This window comes from Topomyia yanbarensis, chromosome 2 (assembly GCF_030247195.1).
Source record: "Topomyia yanbarensis strain Yona2022 chromosome 2, ASM3024719v1, whole genome shotgun sequence".
Classification (NCBI taxonomy): domain Eukaryota; kingdom Metazoa; phylum Arthropoda; class Insecta; order Diptera; family Culicidae; genus Topomyia; species Topomyia yanbarensis.
The window spans coordinates 422,666,901-422,685,843 of NC_080671.1; the positions used below are offsets into that span (position 1 = coordinate 422,666,901).

The 18,943-nt window shown below is 40.5% G+C and overlaps 2 protein-coding genes across 4 annotated transcripts; one reads left to right on the plus strand and one right to left on the minus strand.

The window, feature by feature from the left end:
• Positions 1–287: 287 nt before the first annotated feature.
• On the plus strand, positions 288–1,917 carry LOC131681957 (zinc finger protein 239-like). The gene is made up of 2 exons (XM_058963071.1): positions 288–614; positions 682–1,917. Exons 1-2 carry the CDS (start codon positions 370–372, stop codon positions 1,448–1,450), a joined length of 1,014 nt encoding a protein of 337 aa, XP_058819054.1. The 5' UTR covers positions 288–369; the 3' UTR covers positions 1,451–1,917.
• A 5,524-nt stretch (positions 1,918–7,441) lies between these two features.
• LOC131685251 (zinc finger protein 665-like) lies at positions 7,442–18,633 on the minus strand. 3 transcript variants are annotated; one of them, XM_058968847.1, is made up of 7 exons: positions 18,211–18,633; positions 17,391–18,137; positions 16,571–17,323; positions 15,779–16,504; positions 12,648–15,705; positions 10,542–12,591; positions 7,442–7,672 (listed from the first exon to the last, which is right to left on the minus strand). In XM_058968847.1, the coding sequence occupies exons 1-5, from the start codon at positions 18,483–18,485 to the stop codon at positions 15,105–15,107; spliced, it is 3,102 nt and encodes a 1,033-aa protein (XP_058824830.1). In that variant the 5' UTR covers positions 18,486–18,633; the 3' UTR covers positions 7,442–7,672; positions 10,542–12,591; positions 12,648–15,104. The 3 variants fall into 3 exon arrangements, with proteins under 3 accessions (XP_058824830.1, XP_058824829.1, XP_058824831.1); XM_058968848.1 differs by lacking the exon at positions 7,442–7,672 and having other exon boundaries at positions 10,373–12,591; positions 12,648–12,748; positions 14,807–15,705; XM_058968846.1 differs by lacking the exon at positions 7,442–7,672 and having other exon boundaries at positions 10,371–12,591.
• Between the last annotated feature and the right edge of the window lie 310 nt (positions 18,634–18,943).

The window sequence follows — 18,943 nt, forward strand, 5'->3', positions numbered from 1 at the left end:
GAGTCAAATAGTTGCAAATGGCTGTACTTTCAGAATAATTGCAAGTAAAACTAAATTTCTTACTTGTTTCATTCATATTTTGGCAGTGGTTAGCTTTTTCCGAGAAGATAATGAAGATTTTGTTGTAAGCTACGACTCACTTACGGGTGAAAAAAAGCAAATTGTATCACTTTGCCAGTTAATGAGCTGAATCATAGGTGTCGCATGACTAATTTTGGTTTTGCCGCAAATCGCCAATTCTCTTTGTCTTTCCCTATTCTCTTTGGTTCGATTGGAATGACAGACAAATGAACGGTAAACAAAACATTGAGACGTCGAGCCTTTATTCAGAGATTCGGTGCCATTAGCCCCTAGCCATAACAACAAAAAATGGAGTTGAACGTATATTTGGCTCAAATTAAAAAGGAACCTGAAGGAGCCAGTGCTACTGTGCGGGAGCTCAAGATTCCCAATAAGTACGATTCGTTCTCACCAGATACTGTAGGCGTATGTGCATCCGAGCGTCAGCAGACAAGTGGGCAGACTGAGGCTTTGAATTTTAAACAGACTCTTCCTGATACCGTCCATAATGAAACGAATATAATTGATAACATATACGAGGATAGTTTTGGAAGGTATGTTATTTAAACATCTAGTAATTAACATTGAGTTTTAAATTGGCTAAATTCTTGTTTCTTACAGCATTAATGCCGGCAGTAAGCCTCCAATATTACCCGGGCCAAAAACGCAGTCTGAGGATCAGGTAGGCAATGTTTCGAAGTTGCGCAAGCGAAGCTACTGCGCCAATAAGTTGTTCGACTGTGAGGTATGTGGCAAAGAATTCCTTCGAAAGCATGATCTGCATCGGCACGTAAACACTCACACTAGCGAGCGACAGTATAAATGTGAAATTTGTGGCAGAGAATTCCTTCAGAAATTTCACCTGCAAAACCACTTTACCACCCACACTTGCGAGCGCCCCTACAAATGTGAAATATGCGGCAATGTATTTGCCCGGCGGGATAGCTTAGTTGCTCATAAACTCATTCACAGTAGTGATCGACCTCACAGGTGTGAGGTGTGTGGAAAAGAATTCCTGCTAAGACATCGCCTGGAGCTACACAGTGTTACACACACTGGCGAACGAGCATACAAATGTGAAATATGTGGCAAAGAAGTCCGCCAGAAACGTTATCTGCAGCAACACCTCAACACTCATACAGGCGAGCGCCCGTACAAATGTAAAATATGTGCCAAAGAATTTACCCAGCAGGGTAACTTGATCACGCACATGCTCATTCACAGTAATGAACGATCGCATAAGTGCAATGTGTGTGGCAGAGAATTCGCGCGGAAGCAGACGCTACAACGACACATTACCAGTCACATGGGCGGACGAACACATAAATGTGATAAAGAATTCTTTCAGAAGACTAGCCTAAAACAGCACGTTGCTATCCACACTGACTAAAGTCTGTATAAAACTAATGAACGAGCGCATGGTATAAATGTATAACGGCAGTAAGCAGTCGCTTATGCGCAAAGGGTGTGGCAAAGAATTTTCTGAAGTCATCCAGTTTGAGATATACTAACATCTAGCTGTTAGTAAAAGATAGCACCATGGAAATTATGAATGAACTGGCCGAAACAGATGCATCCCAGAAGATAAAAAATCAAGTGGTAGGCGGTCAATAGTTAGTATAAATCCGCGATTAATTAACAGATTGATGATGATGCACGGTTCTTCCCGCCTCTGGCCTGCGAAAATTAGAATTGTAGAGTTACTGTGAAATATGTGATATTAACTGAAGGGACCTGTATTTTGTAATGTGCGTAATATGAGAACATACGCATTATTATTTGGAATGCCGATACCGAAATACGATGTTTTCTAAACAAATAAACATTTTTTCAAGGAAATTTGCCATTTCGAAAATTGTTATTGTTATTTAGCAGTGTGAAATTGGGCTGTCTCAACAACCTATTTCTGCAACCTATGTGCATTAATTTTACACCTACCATCTCGCCGTTGCACTTGACACCATGTGCAGTACTTTATGGCCACACCTATGACTGCGCACCCGACATTCCATGAGCGTTTTGGCGGCTCAGAGGCTGTCCTTTCATGTTGCTCAGGGATACATTGCTCCTATACACATCCATACATACATGCATACATACGAACTCCGCTAGCGAATGACGGATCTCAATAGCAGCATGTCCGTAATAACCTAAGAACATGGATCTATTGAGAACCAGAGCTACAGGTCCAAAGTCCTGATAAAGGAGGATGGTTGTGATGATCTAGACCGCGGCCATCACCTAAAGCAACAAAGGTCATAACCCCAAGTCCAAGGCGTGAAGCGACCCGTGCCGAGGGATGAGTGGTCGAGAGCGTGGAAAAGATGCTCGATCGTTAACGGAACCTGTGGTGTACCTGGGCAACCCCCACAGTAAGCGTCCCTTACCATGTTACTGCGGAGCTCTGGCGTGGCGGACCTTTCTTTCCCGCGCAACTCGTGGGAACAATATGAGTGAAGTGAACAAAAATAAAAAAAACCAAAAAAACGGAGGTGCCGAACCCCTTTGCCAAAGGTGGTTTGGCTAGGTCTTCCCCCAATGTGTGGGGCGCTGGACGGGCCACTACCCGTGATGCTTAAAGTTGTGCAGCAACTCGATAGCATCATCGAGTTCGCAAGTGCGAAACAAAACATCAGCAAGGATCTGAAACAGAACCTGCTGGTGCTCCGCAAAGCTGTTCGAGACGCAAGACAAGAACAGGAAGCAAGCGCAAGACGGTGCAGAACTTGAAGCGACCTAGTAAGTCACCAGGCGAGGATGCAAAAAGCAACGCCAAACGGAGTGTAACCGTGACGGCCAAACGCCGTTTGGGCGATGTAAACCGGGGTGCAATTGACCCCGCCGGGCAGAAAAAAGGCACCAGCAACCCGGCACAACCGGGACAGGGGGCGAAAACCCCCGAAAGTTGGTCAGTAGGAGGAAGTCGACGCCGACCGCACCTCGACCCGCAAAGAAGGCCAAGGACAGAGGCGTGGCCTTGTGAGTAAAGACCGACGAGGACAAATATGCTGACGTCCTTAAGTCAATGCGGGCGGCTGAAGCGAGGCGCACAATCTAGTGCGGCGTACAAGACCTTGGCCCAAGAGGTCCTGGGTAAAGGCGCCCAGGTAAGATCTTTAGGGGCGGAAGTGACTCTCCAGTGTAAGCAACTGGACGAGTTCACGACCGCAGGGGATGTTGCTGCCGTCACAGAACAATGTGGCGCAGTAATCGAGCGGGCCTCTGTGCGCTTGAGAGCGGGACTCTCTAACACGCAAGTAGCCTACCTCAGGCTACTGAATGCAGAAGCTAAAAAGGTTACCGAGATAGGAAAACTGAAGATCGGCTGGTCAATATGTTCAGTTAGAATACCCCAGCCGCCTTCAGTGGTGCTATCGGTGCCTTGAGTCCGGCCACAAGTCGTACGAATGCAAGGGAATAGACAGGAGCACATTATATAAGAAGTTATGGTCACCGCAACCTGTTTATTTCAATGACTTGTTGACTTTTCTCGGTGATAATGACCGCTGCGCTGCGGCAAGGAGGGGCATAAAGAGCGGGGCTGCACTAAGGCGCATAAATGCCTTATCTGAACCGCTAAGAAGCAAGCCCGTAATCATGCTATGGGAGCTTCGTGTCCCTTCGGTGAGGCCAATAAGAGGAAGCTGTGAACGTCACACAACTAAATCTCAATCATTGTGCAGCTGGTCTCGAAGTCGAGGACAGATGTCGCCCTCCTATCCGACCCGTACAACATCCCTGCCGACAGCGGCAATTGGGTGTCGGGCGGGTCTGGGATGGCGGCAATCTGTACAGCGGGACGGTTCCCTGTTCAAGAGGTAATACACTCCTCCGCCGAGGGTGTTGCGATTGCCAATATCAATAGTGTGTTCTATTGTAGCTGCTACGCTCCACCAAGGTGCCCCATAGAACAGTTGAACCAGATGATCGACAGGCTCGACCTAGTGGGCCGGAAACCGGTAGTCATAGCGGGAGACTTTAACGCTTGGGCAGTAGAGTGGGGCAGCCGCTGTACAAATAGCAGGGGCCAAGTGCTAATGGAGGCGCTTGCGAAACTCGATACTGTGCTAGCTAATAATGGCTCTGCTAGCACATTTCGTAGAAACGGGGTGGAGGCATGAATTGACGTAACGCTTGCCAGCCCGGGTCTGGTTCCAGGCATGGAATGAAGGGTAGACGAGGGCAATACCCATAGCGATCATTTAGAAATTCGCTTTAGGATCAACTATGGGGTGTATCATCCGAGGGCGGGAGATCACTGTCAGGTATGCGAGTGGAAGTCCAATCACTTCGACATCGAAGCTTTCACCGCGGCCCTGGCACTGGAGGCCAACACCGACAGTCTAAGCGGGGATGCGCTGGTAGCCGTCCTATCACACGCGTGCTACGCCACTATGCCGAGGAAAACCGTGCCAAGAAACGGCAGACGCCTGGTATACTGGTGGAGTGCCGAGATTGCAGTCCTACGATCAACCTGCTTCAGAGCTAGACGTAGGATGCAAAGAGCCCGCACCGAGGATGCAAAAGAGAATGGCCATGAAGTGTTTCGAGTTGCGAAATTTGTAACGTCGTTTCATCCTCATTTTCCGTCGGAATTCGTATATGAGACGCTCAAGAAGTTGTACTGACTCGAATATCAACTATCTGAAGCGAATAAGAGAGTATATTTATTATTTGATGCGTACTCCCTAGTCTTATAATCAACTAAGGCTGCCTGTCGATTCTAATGCAGAAACGCTAATGATGTGACCATCAGGAATACGTCAGACAACCCTTACGCTCTGAACACCAGTTTGTCCTTACCAAGTCGTAACGCGGGCGGCGGCGTGAAAACTGCCGAATAGGGGTTGATAACATCTTGAAGAAATATCTGATGTTGCTCCAAATCTATGTGATATCCAAGACTGACTTGGACAGTTCCATCGAGCCTAGTTTGCATACCTTACATAACTCACTGTCCTCCATTCACCCACTACGTTCATTATTTATTTTAATTATATTCAAAATACGTTGGTACAACGCACTCAAACCTACTAGTATTTGTCCCTCATCGGCGTCTCTCTTCAATATATTTAATACTATAATCATTTCGTTCACTTTAGATCATCTTAGGCATTGTTGAGTTTCCGCAAAACAACAAGCATTTGGATTGCTTGTGGCACTAAAAACTGGATTCTAACCGCTCTGTACCATTCTTCTTTAAAATTTTTCTTATGGACTGATTAATTCGACTGGTCTGCCTATGCCGATGTTTGCCTGGAAAGTCAAAAAAAATATGATAAAGTAACCTTACCCTTGTCGTGACAGTAGCTTTTTCGTCTGCTTTCATCTATTTCCTTCCAAAAACTGCAGTTAGATTATCTGTGACAAGAATCACGGCCTGCTTACCTAAAATCGTTCTTACGATTGATTTTATTGCATCAAAACAAAAACAGGATAGAGGTTGAGGAGATTTGTATGAATATCGAATACAATTATTTGTTACACCAAAAGTTCAATATTGATTTATAATTTTATTTATACTGGCTCATATCTTACAATCCTATATACTCATATGGTTCGAAAGTGCCAAACGTTCTTACCTTTATTGGTTGGTCATTGAAAAAAGTTGCTGCTCGTCCGTTTTGGTTTCTACACGTAGTTGAAGTTGTTAGTGTAAAAAATGTAAATATCTTCAATAACTTTGAAACGAATAAGTATTTTACATGGACCCTATTCTGTGCGGCGTGTGGACGTGAGACGACTAATCTCACCTCACTCTACGTGATTTTTCTCATCCAATAGACCTTTCTTGTCAGACCTAACCCCCATTTTCCTCAATTTTTATCAAAAGAGTTACCAGTTTTAAGAGCAATTTTGATAAAGAGAGATTTTTAAAACGTTTTTTGATTTTTTTTTATGATTTTTTGAAAATTGCAAAATGCAAGAATGTTGAATAATTTTCTCACTTTCAATGTGCTGCGTGCAATGTTGTTTGCGTTGCGTGTAAGACGTCAAAACCCTACAGAAAAACTAGCCCTACATTTAACAAAACATCGAACAAAGTGGATCATTGTAGGACGTTTGTTAAACAAACTTTTCTGCGAGGCAGTGCAAAGATGATGCAAAAATGTAAATTAAATGCATTTTTTTCAATTTGATGCAAATTTGTTATACATTCTTAGAGTGATCTGCCCCTAGGCCCCCGTTGTAAGATTTAGACGCGTATCTTTAGCCTAATTCGATTGTATGCTGTTTGCTGCGTTTATTACATTTTCTCAACGGTGCACCGCGGTGTTAAATTGGCCCAACAACTTGCCGAGCACTGGATGAAGCTTTCTTATAAAATAAAAACCATTTTCAAAGGCCATACGTTGGGGCAGTGCGTTTTCCGAAGGCTTTAACTTTTTGTATATCTGCTTTTAGCAGGGAACCAGTGCACGAAACTGTCCCGGTGCACATTAAACGTAAACTCCGCAAGTTTTTCAAGAAAAAATACACTGAGGAAACTTCAATGGATATCGGACATTGTTGATACCAAACCACCATCGGAAGACTTGATACTGAACCGCGTTTGTTTTCATTTATGTCGTTTTCGATTGAGAACCTAGAAACTAACCCAGGTTAGTTGCTTCAAACGAATATTTAATGGAACTGACTTGGGTTCTCGAAAAAAGCGGTAGCGTGAACGAACCCTAAATATATTTATAACCCGGTTTTCAGTTCAGTGGCGCGTAACCTAGATTCGAAACTGGCTTCAAACAAAAGGTTTGACATCAGTTTAGTCCGAAACTGAGTTAGTTTCTTCCTCAAGCGAAAACGGCATAAAAAACGTGTTTAATCCACCTAACAGTGTGATGAGACATTTCTTATAATTCTTATCACTCTTCGGATATTATATCGTTTGAGAACATTTAGAACTTGATGCTTCGCGATGTTTTTGATAACACATACTACATGGGATAGTGGCAGGACTCAGAGAATCGCTCAAATCAGCATAGGACAACATCAGTGCTAGAAATCTCAAACCAAATCAATGGGAAAGCGAAAAAATGGCCCATAAAATAGACATACCAACGAACTATTGTTAATGCTCTGTTAATAAAATATCTATATTGTGGTGGGAAAACTGAATTTTCCTAAAGGGGTTATATATTGTACTGAAACAAACAAAAACGAAGTTATTTTTTGAATCGATTTGAAATTTATATTTTACTCAAATTTCCAACGCGACTGAGAACTAAGAAATCACGCTTTTTCTTGAAAAGAGTGATACTAGCAGTGATACCATTCAAAGAAAATCAACAGTGTATATTTCCAGACTTGGTTTTATTTCCTATTTAAGAACTATTGTATTTTTTTGCATCCTAGATTGTATGATTCAGTGATCGAAACCCAAAACTTCATAAAGTATTTGAAATTATTAAATTAAAATTTGTTTTTGCTATTGAAATTGACAAAATGATAGTACCGCCCCTTTGGCGATTGTTTACTTTTTCGGTCCCACCTATCAGCATTGAAGTATCGCCCTTACGTTTTTTTACAATAACTACCGTTTTACACCACCGATTTCGTCCGGGTTTTTCAATAGAGATCATTGTTACTATTTACAGCTGGTATCAGTTTGATAATCCTAAAAAATACGAAAATAACAGTTTCGCCTCTAAACTGCTAGCAAAAAAAGTATCGCCCTGTTTGTTTGCATGGAACGTGGAGGGCGAAACTTTAAATAAACAAACAAAAATACAGTTTCGCATGTTATACTTTTTGCTGTAGTTTAAGAAAGCAGTATCGTAGAATCTAAATTTTTAGGTTAATTTGTTGCGTTTCAAAGCCCTCATTTGCATGTAAGAAAAAAGCCCTATGTTTACATTTGTAAGTATCGCCCTTTTCACAAAAAAAGCGTTGAAATGAAATCGCAGCTCCTGATATCACGCTATCTCTGAAGTACATGCGTGCATAGTTTCAAATTTTACTTCGACATCGACTTTTTCTAAAGGTGACTTCCCAGTAGTATTCTTGATTTGAATTATTATCGCTAATCCTAATGCAAAAGAACAAATAAAAACCTCACGAAAACGAACCGTTTGGGAAAATCATCATCATTACTGGAATTTTCATTTTCACGAAACTTTTCGATAACCTTCCGTCACTTGCGTTAATGCACTGGGTGCACAGTAGGGTGACAGGAAAAAAATAACCCCTATCGGCCCACCTCTGCGTCGATTCCTAGTCCCACCAGGAGTACTTGCACCAAATTTGAAGCAAATCGGACAAGTCTAACTACCGGACCAACGGGCCTGAAATTTGTATGGGAATTTTCAATAATTTACATGGAGAAAACCCACCAGCACGCATTTTCGCCGCTAGGTGGCACTGTATGCATCGTATTATCACTGTAAGTGAAAATAAGAAGGATAATTGAATTGTATACAACTTAGTCGAAGACTGCAAGTAAATCCGACTTGGTTAAAAGAAGTTATTAAACTTTTAACGAAGTGATGTCTGAGTCAGTTTTGCATGGGGCCTAATAGTGCATGGTTGTGTATCAGTACTCGACTCCCGCGAACTATATATTTTTGTGAAATAATCGTTAGGTTTAGCTCAATGGTATGTTCAGAAGAATTATAGTAAATAATACGAGTCATGCTTTGATTAGAAAATTTTAGTTCCACCTGTTACCGCATAGAGGACGCCAACACTAACTTTTCAACGGAGAGAGAAATTTGGTGTCTTCTACAAAGTTATAGAACAGGCATTTTTCAGTATTTCTTGATTCATCTATCTCTCTTCTATGAAAAGTTAGTAGTGGCGCCCTCTATGCGGTCACAGGTGGAACTAAAATTTTCTAACCAAACATAACTCGTATTATTTACTATAATTCTTGTAAACATACTATTCGGCTAAATCTAACCATTATTTCACAAAAATATATAGTTCGCGGGACTCGAGTACTGCACTGCTAGGCCCCATGCAAAACTGACTCAAACATCACTTCGTTAAAAGTTTAATAACTTCTTTTAACATAGCCGGATTTACTAGCAGTCTTCGACTAAGTTGTAGATAATTAAAATATCTTTCTTATTTTCACTTACAGTGATAATACGATGTATACAGTGCCCCCTAGCGGCGAAAATACGAGCTAGTGAGTTTTCTTCATGTAAATTGTTGAAAAATCCAATATAAACTTCAGGCACGTTGGTCCGGTAGTTAGACTTGTCCGATTTGCTTCAAATTTGGTACAAGTACTCCTGGTGGGACTAGGAATCGACTCAGGGGTGGGCCGATTGAGTTTTCAAAAATTCATCATTTTTCTGGGCAGTCTAGTGCACAGTGCTCTAAAAATCTAGCGAAATCGTCTTAAGGCACCAGCGGGTCTGTAAAGAATACTAAAAATTAATTTCTATTCCATAATTTTCAGTTCAGCAATTCGAGAGATCGTGCTCACCGCAAGCCATGAAAAATAGACTACGTTGTGAAGCGATGGTCACTATTTATTAAAAAATCACGGTTGAATTAAAAATAAAACTATTAAAAAATTTCAAATAGTTTATAATTTTCACAAACTTATTGGGAAAAATTGTTTAATAAGCTTTCGTAATATTTTGTAGGAAAAAAGCTGAAAATTTGAAAATAAATCTGAGGATTATGATTGATTACAGAACTCTGGAATTTTCTATTGGAATGTTTTCAGGCAGGAATTTGATATTGATGCTATTAGACAACTGCGAAATCAAGACCAATAGATCAGTTACATATCAGGACCCCATTCCGACAATTTATCAAAAGTCCTCATGATGTTTACAACAACAGGTTATCAATCTACGGATCAGATAATTGTTATTGTAATATTGAATTAAATCAGTCAGCATCAATAAAACTCCAATCCAATATTTTTTTTGGTGTGGTGGGGGGGGGGGGGCTGTATGGTGTTAAACCCCAAAACCTTCTCTTGGCTACGCCGTTGCTTGGAGTTATTTATTTCGCTTTTCATTTTCCGAAATGTTTCAGATCGATCCGATGGTCATAAGTTAGAAAAATTGCAGTCAGAAGGTTCGCACAAATGAACATTTTTGCACTGATAAGTTATCAAGTTCCTTCCAGACAACTTGGAAATGTTCGGTGATTATTTCTAGCGGTTGTAGATAGAAAAATGAAATACAAAATTCGATTTATCGAAATAATGTTTGGCTTATTTCAATGGATTATTACTATATTGAACAATAAATAGGCGACGAAGAGTAATCCACAAACAACAAGCCATAACTTTTAAAGTATTCAAAATAGATATTTGAAGTCTTCAGTAAAGTTATTCGCAAAAGTAAGAGCTACAAATTTGCTGAAGGCATCATTTCGATATAATCACTTCCAAGAAAATTTGTGAAAATATCTCACTCATAGGGGGATTAATTAGCAAAAGCATAATACCAAAAGAAAGGGCATATTACTGTTTAGTCCTTAAAAGACAAAAGGATGATCCCGAATAGGAGTTCCTGTCTTACCTTTAAAACCTCTCCTGATTTCCCCCAGCTATGGCGGACCTGGCCTATGACGGCAGAAAACACCAGGAACTCGGCGGAATACTGGTTTTCGGAAGAAGAAACACTACTTAAATATTTTACTTCAAGTCGACTCAGCTACTCAGACTAGACTGACTGCTAGCTGCTGATATTTATTTCAGATCGCTATCGAGTATTGATAGCGTTATGTATCGTTATGCTTCTTCTCTAGACAAGTAATTCTTACACTGAAAGAAAAGCTTTCTACTGAAACTGTTATACATTACAATTACCTCCATTAAATTCTCCGAAGATACAATTGACCTAAAATAAGCCGTTTTGGCGTTAATAATAGATTACATGTTTTTGGTCATATTTCTGGCAATGGGAAATGATAAATATCTTTCGTCCGCATTTAATGTTAAATATCTCTTTTGATAATAGTCCGATTTCAACAATCTATAGCGTGTTCGAAAGGTATTCGTTAAAGCTGTCTAAAAACATATAAATTGGTAATCTGTATTGTCAATTCCGGCAGATCATTTAAAAAAAACTGCAAAAAACGCCATTTTTACGCATTCAAACATTCATATCTTAAAAACTAAACATCAGAATCAAAAACAAATTAATAGCGTTCATACTGTTTTTTAGTTCTTTCATTTAAAATTGGTTTGGATAAGATCGGTTCAGCCATTGCTGAGAAACACGAATGAGAATTTGTCCGTTACATACACACACACACACACACACAGACATTGTCACAAATCGTCGAGCTGAGTCGATTGGTATATAAGACTCGGCCCTCCGGGCCTCGGAAAAAATCTTGAAAGTTTGAGCGAATTCTATACATTTCTTTTATAAGAAATGTAAAACCACTTCTGATTTCAATCATTTCACGAAGTTGCGCCGTGCGTTTGCTTCTGAAAAACGATACGGAATCTAGATGCCTTACTTTTAGGGAAAAGCCGAAGGAAAATACATTTGCAGGGAATATTCAGCCTTATTCATAATTACGACGGATTCCTTTTTCGAATAAATGCAGCTTTCGTTCTCCAGAATGATAGCAGAATCAAAAGTTGACCACATTCGTCAAAAATTCCAGTTCATTGCAATGCAGAATGCTAATTGTATGATTGGCATTTGGACAATTCGAAAAAATCATACAAAACGCATCGAAGGGAAAAATATATAATTTAGGAATCGTGGGTGGCTAAATGCTAAATCTTTTTGCACTATAGTAGAGTTCCACTCTACACATCTTATGCTATTGCCAAAGGTAAGGAAATGTTAGTTACCTAAGGATGTTAGGGTCTTAGTTATGGCATGAAAAATTTCATTTTGGTATGATTAACATTAACATACAAATTTCAATATACGAATTTCAAATATTCAACGTTCTACAATTAAATAGATTATGAGAGTCACACAATACAGACACTTTTAAGACTTTACTTTTCTATGTGCTGACTAATCCCTATTATTCTCATACTCTCATCATCATGCTATCAGTACGCGTAGCCCATCACTGAAAATAATTACTGGTATAAGCGAGTTGATATGTGTAGATCTTCCAATATTACAACATGATACATAAAATTCGTAATTAATTAGGTGACAACGAGAAGCCATTGTCAAAGTATTGCGTATTTGTTTAAAACTTCAAACGCCGTCTGGTAAGTGCGGATCATCCTAAACTTAAGCTGAGATGAAATTTGGTTGCGAATGTTCCTATCAAATCATCTTCGCTTATCATGCACATTTCTCTGATCACGGTAATATGTGCGTGTGTGGGGGGTAGTTATTACTAATGATACTGATTTTCATACGCTGTCCGCTCAATCCATTTTCGAGTTTTCACCTGCAGCCACGGTAACAGCCTAAGGGAATCCAATGCCACATTCATACTACCAGTGACGATTTTAGTATTGTTTTTCACTTTTTTCGAGCACTTTTTTTGAACAAACGCTCTCCAGGACGGCAAAGTACGGGTTATTGCAAACCAATTAACGGTTCCATCGAAAAAGATCAAGAGAATGCTGTATGTTGCTGCAGTCTGTGGATGACAACCTTCGATGAGAAAAAGAAAGTGAAGCGAAGGATGTTACTTACCCAGGCATTTCGTGATAACCAAAAGAACTGTAATAAAGCTGACCAAGTTCTTTTGTAGCAACGGAGTTCTTTTTTCCAAAATCTATCTGAATATTTATATTCTATATTGTCAATTAAAATATTGACTGCTTTAATACATCAATACCAATTGAATTCTACAGCGTCAATATTTTAGAACCCTTACACCGTTAATATATTGATCAATAATATATAGTACCCGCTTATAAGCAAAATAAAAACAAATAGTTCATCGTATTCAAAATAACCAGAGCTGCCAGATCGATTTGTACAAATAGCAACAGCAGAAATCCAAAAAGTGTAAATATCGCAGAATTCTGCAGCATATTTCTTACTAAAATATAGTGCTATGGTATGTTAAATAATCTAAAATTTTATAAATTGTTTAAAATTTTAAGTGACAGATGCTTATTTTTGCGATCTGTGAAAAATCTGCAACTAAAATGAATAATCTGCAGATTCGGTAGTATATGTGCAGAACTGCCATCCTTGTTGCATTATTGCATATTCCCCACCAGGAAATCATCCAAGTGATGAACAAATATGGGGAACCGAGGCAAGATAGGTCCGGAGAAAGTGGAGTTAAACGAGCAGTTCACAGTATTTTTGATTTTTTCAATAGTTAGAGGCACTACATCATCGTGGCAATATGCAGTATCGATTCAGGGACAATAAAAGAAGCATTTTAGCATATAAAATTATTTGACAAGAAAGGTCTATTCCGAAGAGTCACTTTGGGTGACGTGAGACGCCCATTTAACCGCAATGGAGATTCTCACCTCACTCGAGCTGACTCTAAGAATCGAGTGAAAAAAGTCGCGTAAAGTGACGTGAGTTTAGTCACCTCACGTCACACGCCGCTCAGAATAAGGCCAATAGTCTTCAATAATATTATGTGGTTTCAATGCCGCCACATTTGTCTTGAACATCGTTTGCACGAAGTCATAATGAAAAATGTTATAATTAGAAAACTAAAATTAATAGGATTGCCGTAGAAAACGCTTTATGAATCGATAATCTTTAGCCCTACAAGTACAAGTTCTTCAATAATTCTTTATTACAAGCATTTCTAAAACTTTGTCGAAGACACCAACTTTCTACGTCGTTAGCATAGTTTTTTTTAGTTCGATCATAGTAAGCCATGCCTAATTTTAATTTTTATCAGATTATGGGGAACATTCATACGAACAATCCCTCCAAAGACACCTTGTTAATATATTCGACGGTTTGGCCTCTAGTGAATTTAGCTCACGTTTTTGGAATTTCCGACCACTGCGGTCTCAAAGCGCAAAAACGGGGGTTTTTAGATTGCGTCAAAACTGTTGGACTTTAGCAATGTGGTGTCTACGAAAGTTTCTTGGAATAGAACTCCCCTTCTTTCTGCCTTAGCGGATTGATGACTAATCCCTCTAGTAGTGAGTTACTAAATTTATTTTCTTCAATAATTCAGATAGAAAAATACTTCTACAAAATAGTGGAGCAACTCATCATAAAACAATTTACCTAGAGACTTAAATTGTCTAGCTTTTAAGCCTTTTGAAATATAGGGCTTTATTTATGAAAGGCCCCTTAAACAGTTTTTTCATCATAAGTTTTCTTCTAGATTTTTCCATTACATGAATATTCTAGAACATTGTTTGGACTGCATTACTACACCTCAGCAAATATACGTTTTAGCCGCAAATCACTGCACATGAGAGAAATTCGATGGGGAGCGATCGGTACACACAAACAGTATTATATTGACAATTACAGTTGAACATCACATTTTCTCAAAGATTAAGCACCAATTTTTATTTGAATATTCAGTGTTTTGAAGACAAGACGCCACTGCTCACAATTAGACTTATACATACAAATTCACACACAATAATTACAGGTATTCGTCTGGCAGCCGAAGAAAGTGCATCTCAAACGCAGAACTTAACATTTCAATGATGCGTTGGATTTGCGTTGCCTGTGTTCAATGCACCATAGGTCAAGGATGTATGAAACCCGCAAGCCACCACCTTCGGCCCTAGCTGCCCATAAACGAATAAAAAAAGCTTTTTTCGTCCGTTTCTTTAAATCATTGACACAGTCCCGTCCTCGTTACGTTTTACTTTTAACATGGGGCAAATAATTTACTAATTTAACAATACCAGTAAGATTGGTAAAATGTTATATGGAGCACATATGCCTCTTTATGAACTATAACACTGGTAAGCATTCATATTTTGATTGAATCAATCGCCACAATTTCCACGCTTGTGCGATCTGTTCTATATCCAACGGCAATAGACTAATGCACTGACTACTACTGCAAATGAACATGCGGCTTAGGAATCGCGTCCGTTGAATGCACATTTTTCACATTATACGGACACTCAACAGTGTGGCTTCAGTGTTTTTGCATATTAATTTCCTGCTTTTTCACACCCCTTGCACCCATTGGGTTGTTCACTTACTGTGAATATGTTTGTGTGAGTTCAAGTAGCCCTGATGGGTGAATGCTTTGCCACATATGCTGCACTTATATGGCCGCTCGCCAGTGTGGATGGTAACGTGTTGCTGCAAGTGATGCTTATGAAGGAATTCTTTTCCACATTCCTCGCACTTATGCGGCCGTAAAAGATTGTGAATGAGTTTGTGAGTGGTTAAGTTACCCTGCTGTACAAATGCTTTGCCACATATTTCACATTTATGAGGCCGCTCGCCACTATGGATGGTGGCGTGTTGCTGCAGGCGCTGCTTCAGCGAGAACGCTTTGCCACACACCTCGCATTTATAAGGTCGTTCACTGCTGTGAATTAGTTTGTGCGAGGTTAAGTAATCTCGCCGCAGGAATACTTTGCCACATATTTCGCATGCAAATGGTCGCTCGCCAGTGTGAGTGGGAATGTGCCGCTGGAGGGACTGCTTCTGGAAGAATTCTTTGCCACATACATCACAGTAGAACAATTGATTTTTACAATAGGGTTGCTTCATAGACATGTTTGTCGGATCCTCGAGCTTCGATTGTGACTCTGGCATTGGTGGCAGATCGCCGTGGCTCCCAATGCTACATTCAAAAAGCAAACAATAAAAATCTTGCTTAATTGAAACTCAAACTGCTCTATGAGATCATGATTTACCTTTCAAAGTTAGTGCTGTAGCTGTTATCGATCAGGGTGGCGTTGTTGATGTCATGATTGTCAGCCTGTTCGTACTTCGAAGACACTATCTTCACACTTGTCCGCTGATGTTCAAGTTCACTATCACAGCCGAACCCGTTTGGTTGCATCGTGGGTTCACATACAATAGTTTCTGCGGATTCACATTCATTAGACTGCACAGCAATGTGCGAGGCAACGTGTTGCTGCAAGTGATGCTTATGAAGAAATGCTTTGCCACATATCTCGCACTTATGCGACCGTAAACCACTGTGAGTGAGTAGGTGCAATGTCAAGTTACCCTGCTGGATAAATGCTTTGCCACATATCTCACATTCGAAGGGCCGCTCGCTAGTATGGATGGCAAAATGTTTCTGCAGACGCTGCTTCAACGAGAATGTTTTGCCACACACCTCGCACTTGTGGGGTCGTTCACTACTGTGTACTAGTTTGTGCGTTGTTAAGTAATCCCGCCGGGGGAATATTTTGCCACATATTTCGCATGCAAACGGTCGCTCGCCTGTGTGATTGAGAATGTGTCGTTGGAGGGACTGCTTCTGGAAGAATTCTTTACCACAAACCTCACAGCAGAACCGTCGATTTCCACAGTAGGGTCGTTTGGGTTGCTTCACAGACATGTCTGTCTGATCTCCAAGCTCTGTGGATTGTGTCTCTGGTACTGTTGGAAGATCGCTGCTAGTACCAATGCTACATTTGAAAAAGAAAATAAAAATAAGGTTTGCTTATTTCAATCGTAAACCTGGGCAGATTTACCTATCATAGTTGGCATTGTAGATATTATCAGGCAGGGTTGAGTTGTTGATATCATGGTCATTAGCTGAATATCCCTGTTCGTACGTCGGAGACTCTATCTTCACATTTGTTGGTTGATACTCAGGTTTACTAGCGCAATGCTTATCGGATAACATTAACGAGTCGAACCCATTCGATGGAATCGTGGGTTCGCATACAATAGTTTCCGTGGGTTCGCATTTATTAGACTGGTCCTCAGTGTGACAGCTGGCAACGTGTTTCTGCAAGTGATGCTTATGAAGGAATCCTTTGCCACATATCTCGCACGTATGCGACCGTAAACCAATGTGAATGAGTCGGTGCAATGTCAAGTTACCCTGCTGGATAAATGTTTTGCCACATATCTCGCATTTATGAGGCCGCTCGCCAGTGTGGATGGTAGCGTGATGCTGCAGGCGCCGCTTCAGCGTGAATGTTTTGCCACACACCTCGCATTTGTGGGGCCGTTCACTACTGTGTATTAGTTTGTGCGAGATTAGGTAATCCCGCCGCGGGAATACTTTGCCACAAATTTCGCATGCGAACGGTCGCTCGCCAGTGTGAACGGAAATGTGTCGCTGCAGCGACTGCTTCTGGAAAAATTCTTTGCCACATACATCACAATAGAACAGTCGATTTCCACAGTAGGATCGCTTGCGTGCCTTCAAAGGCATGTCTGTCTGATTTCCAATCTTCGTTTGTGACTCTGGCGTTGTTTGATGATCGCTGCCAATGCTACATTCGAAAGAAAAATATTTTACTTATTTGAAATTTTAAATTGAACCAGTAAATATTGAATCACCCATCAAGGTCAGAATTGTTGATAGCACCGATTTGGGTTGAGTTGTTGATATTATGGTCATCAACCGACTTTGCCTGTTCGTATTTTGGAACCTCTGTCACACTTGCTCTTTGATACTCAGGTTTACTAACACAGACCTTATCGGATATGAACGAGTCGTACCCGATTGATGCGATCGTGGGTTCGCATACAATAGTTTCCGTGGATGTATATTTATTGGCCTGCTCACCAGTGTGACAGCTAATAACGTGTTTTTGCAAGTGATGCTTATGAAGGAATCCTTTGCCACACATCTTGCATTTATGCGACCGTAAACCACTGTGAATGACTCGGTGCAATATCAAGTTACCCTGCTGGATGAATGCTTTGCCACATATTTCACATTTATAAGGCCGCTCGCCAGTGTGGATGTTAACGTGCTGCTGCAAGCGCCGTTTCAGCGAAAATGTTTTCCCACACACCTCGCACTTATGGGGTCGTTCACTACTGTGAACGAGTTTATGCGAGGTCAAGTAATCCCGCCGGGGAAATACTTTGCCACATATGTCACACGCATACGGTCGCTCGCAAGTGTGAATAGGAATGTGCCGCTGCAGAGACTGCTTCTGAAAGAATTCTTTGCCGCACATCTCACATTCGAACAATTGATTGATTGATTGCTTTCGTTGTTTTAAAGGCATGTCTGTTCGAGCCCCAAGTTCTGATGGTGGTTCTGGTATTGTAGCAAGACCGCTACTAGTACCAATGCTGAGATATGAAAAAGAAATACTTTTCCTTATATGAAACTCAACGCTGATACGGTAGATAAAAATTTATTCACCTTTCAAAGTTGGTATTATAGAAATTAACGATTTGGGATGGGTCGTTAAGATTGTTTATGACATGACTATCAGTCGACTTTCCTTGTTCGCAGTTCGGAGTTTCTATCTTCACACTTGCCCGATGGTGCTCAAATTGATTATCACAGCCCGTTTCGGATAATATAAATGAATCGTATTCATTTGGCGGAAGAGTGGGTTCAAATATATTTTCTGTAGATTCACTTTCACCAGTACCATTTTTATTTTCGACCAAAAAAGTACTCAAAGGGTCCATTATACAAATTCAAATATTTTATTTACTACTGAAATTCAAACTGCTCACAGATCAGATGGATCCAGCGTTGCCAGTTATACCTATTCAATCGGTCCCCTATTATTGGCTCGAGTCCAAACTCGTCGAAATGACAGTTGACCAAAAGTAGCTAGATATTGTTGGCTCGAATCAAAACTCGTCGAATGTAAGCAAAGTCTCGACAAACATATGATTACGGCCTAAAAGCCAACTGTCAAAATCCACTTTGAATGGAAATTCCGGACAAACTGTTACGCGCCAATCACAGTAAACGAAAAAGAAAAGTTTTCTCTTTCATAAACTGTTGTGAACTGTGTTCGGCTAGTAATGGTTTGTCCTGAATTTCCATTCAAAGTGGATTTTGACAGTTGGCTTTTAGGCCGTAATCATATGTTTGTCGAGAAGTTTATTCTGTAGCGTCAAACTAGCGCCCAGGTGAC

Coding starts and splice junctions, on each gene's coding strand:
- LOC131681957 (XM_058963071.1), top strand. CDS start 370: ATGGAGTTGAACGTATATTTGGCTCAAATTAAAAAGGAACCTGAAGGA. Junction 615..681: donor TACGAGGATAGTTTTGGAAG/GTATGTTATTTA, acceptor TGTTTCTTACAG/CATTAATGCCGGCAGTAAGC.
- LOC131685251 (XM_058968847.1), bottom strand. CDS start 18,485: ATGGACCCTTTGAGTACTTTTTTGGTCGAAAATAAAAATGGTACTGGT. Junction 18,138..18,210: donor TATAATACCAACTTTGAAAG/GTGAATAAATTT, acceptor TTCATATCTCAG/CATTGGTACTAGTAGCGGTC. Junction 15,706..15,778: donor TACAGCACTAACTTTGAAAG/GTAAATCATGAT, acceptor TTTTGAATGTAG/CATTGGGAGCCACGGCGATC.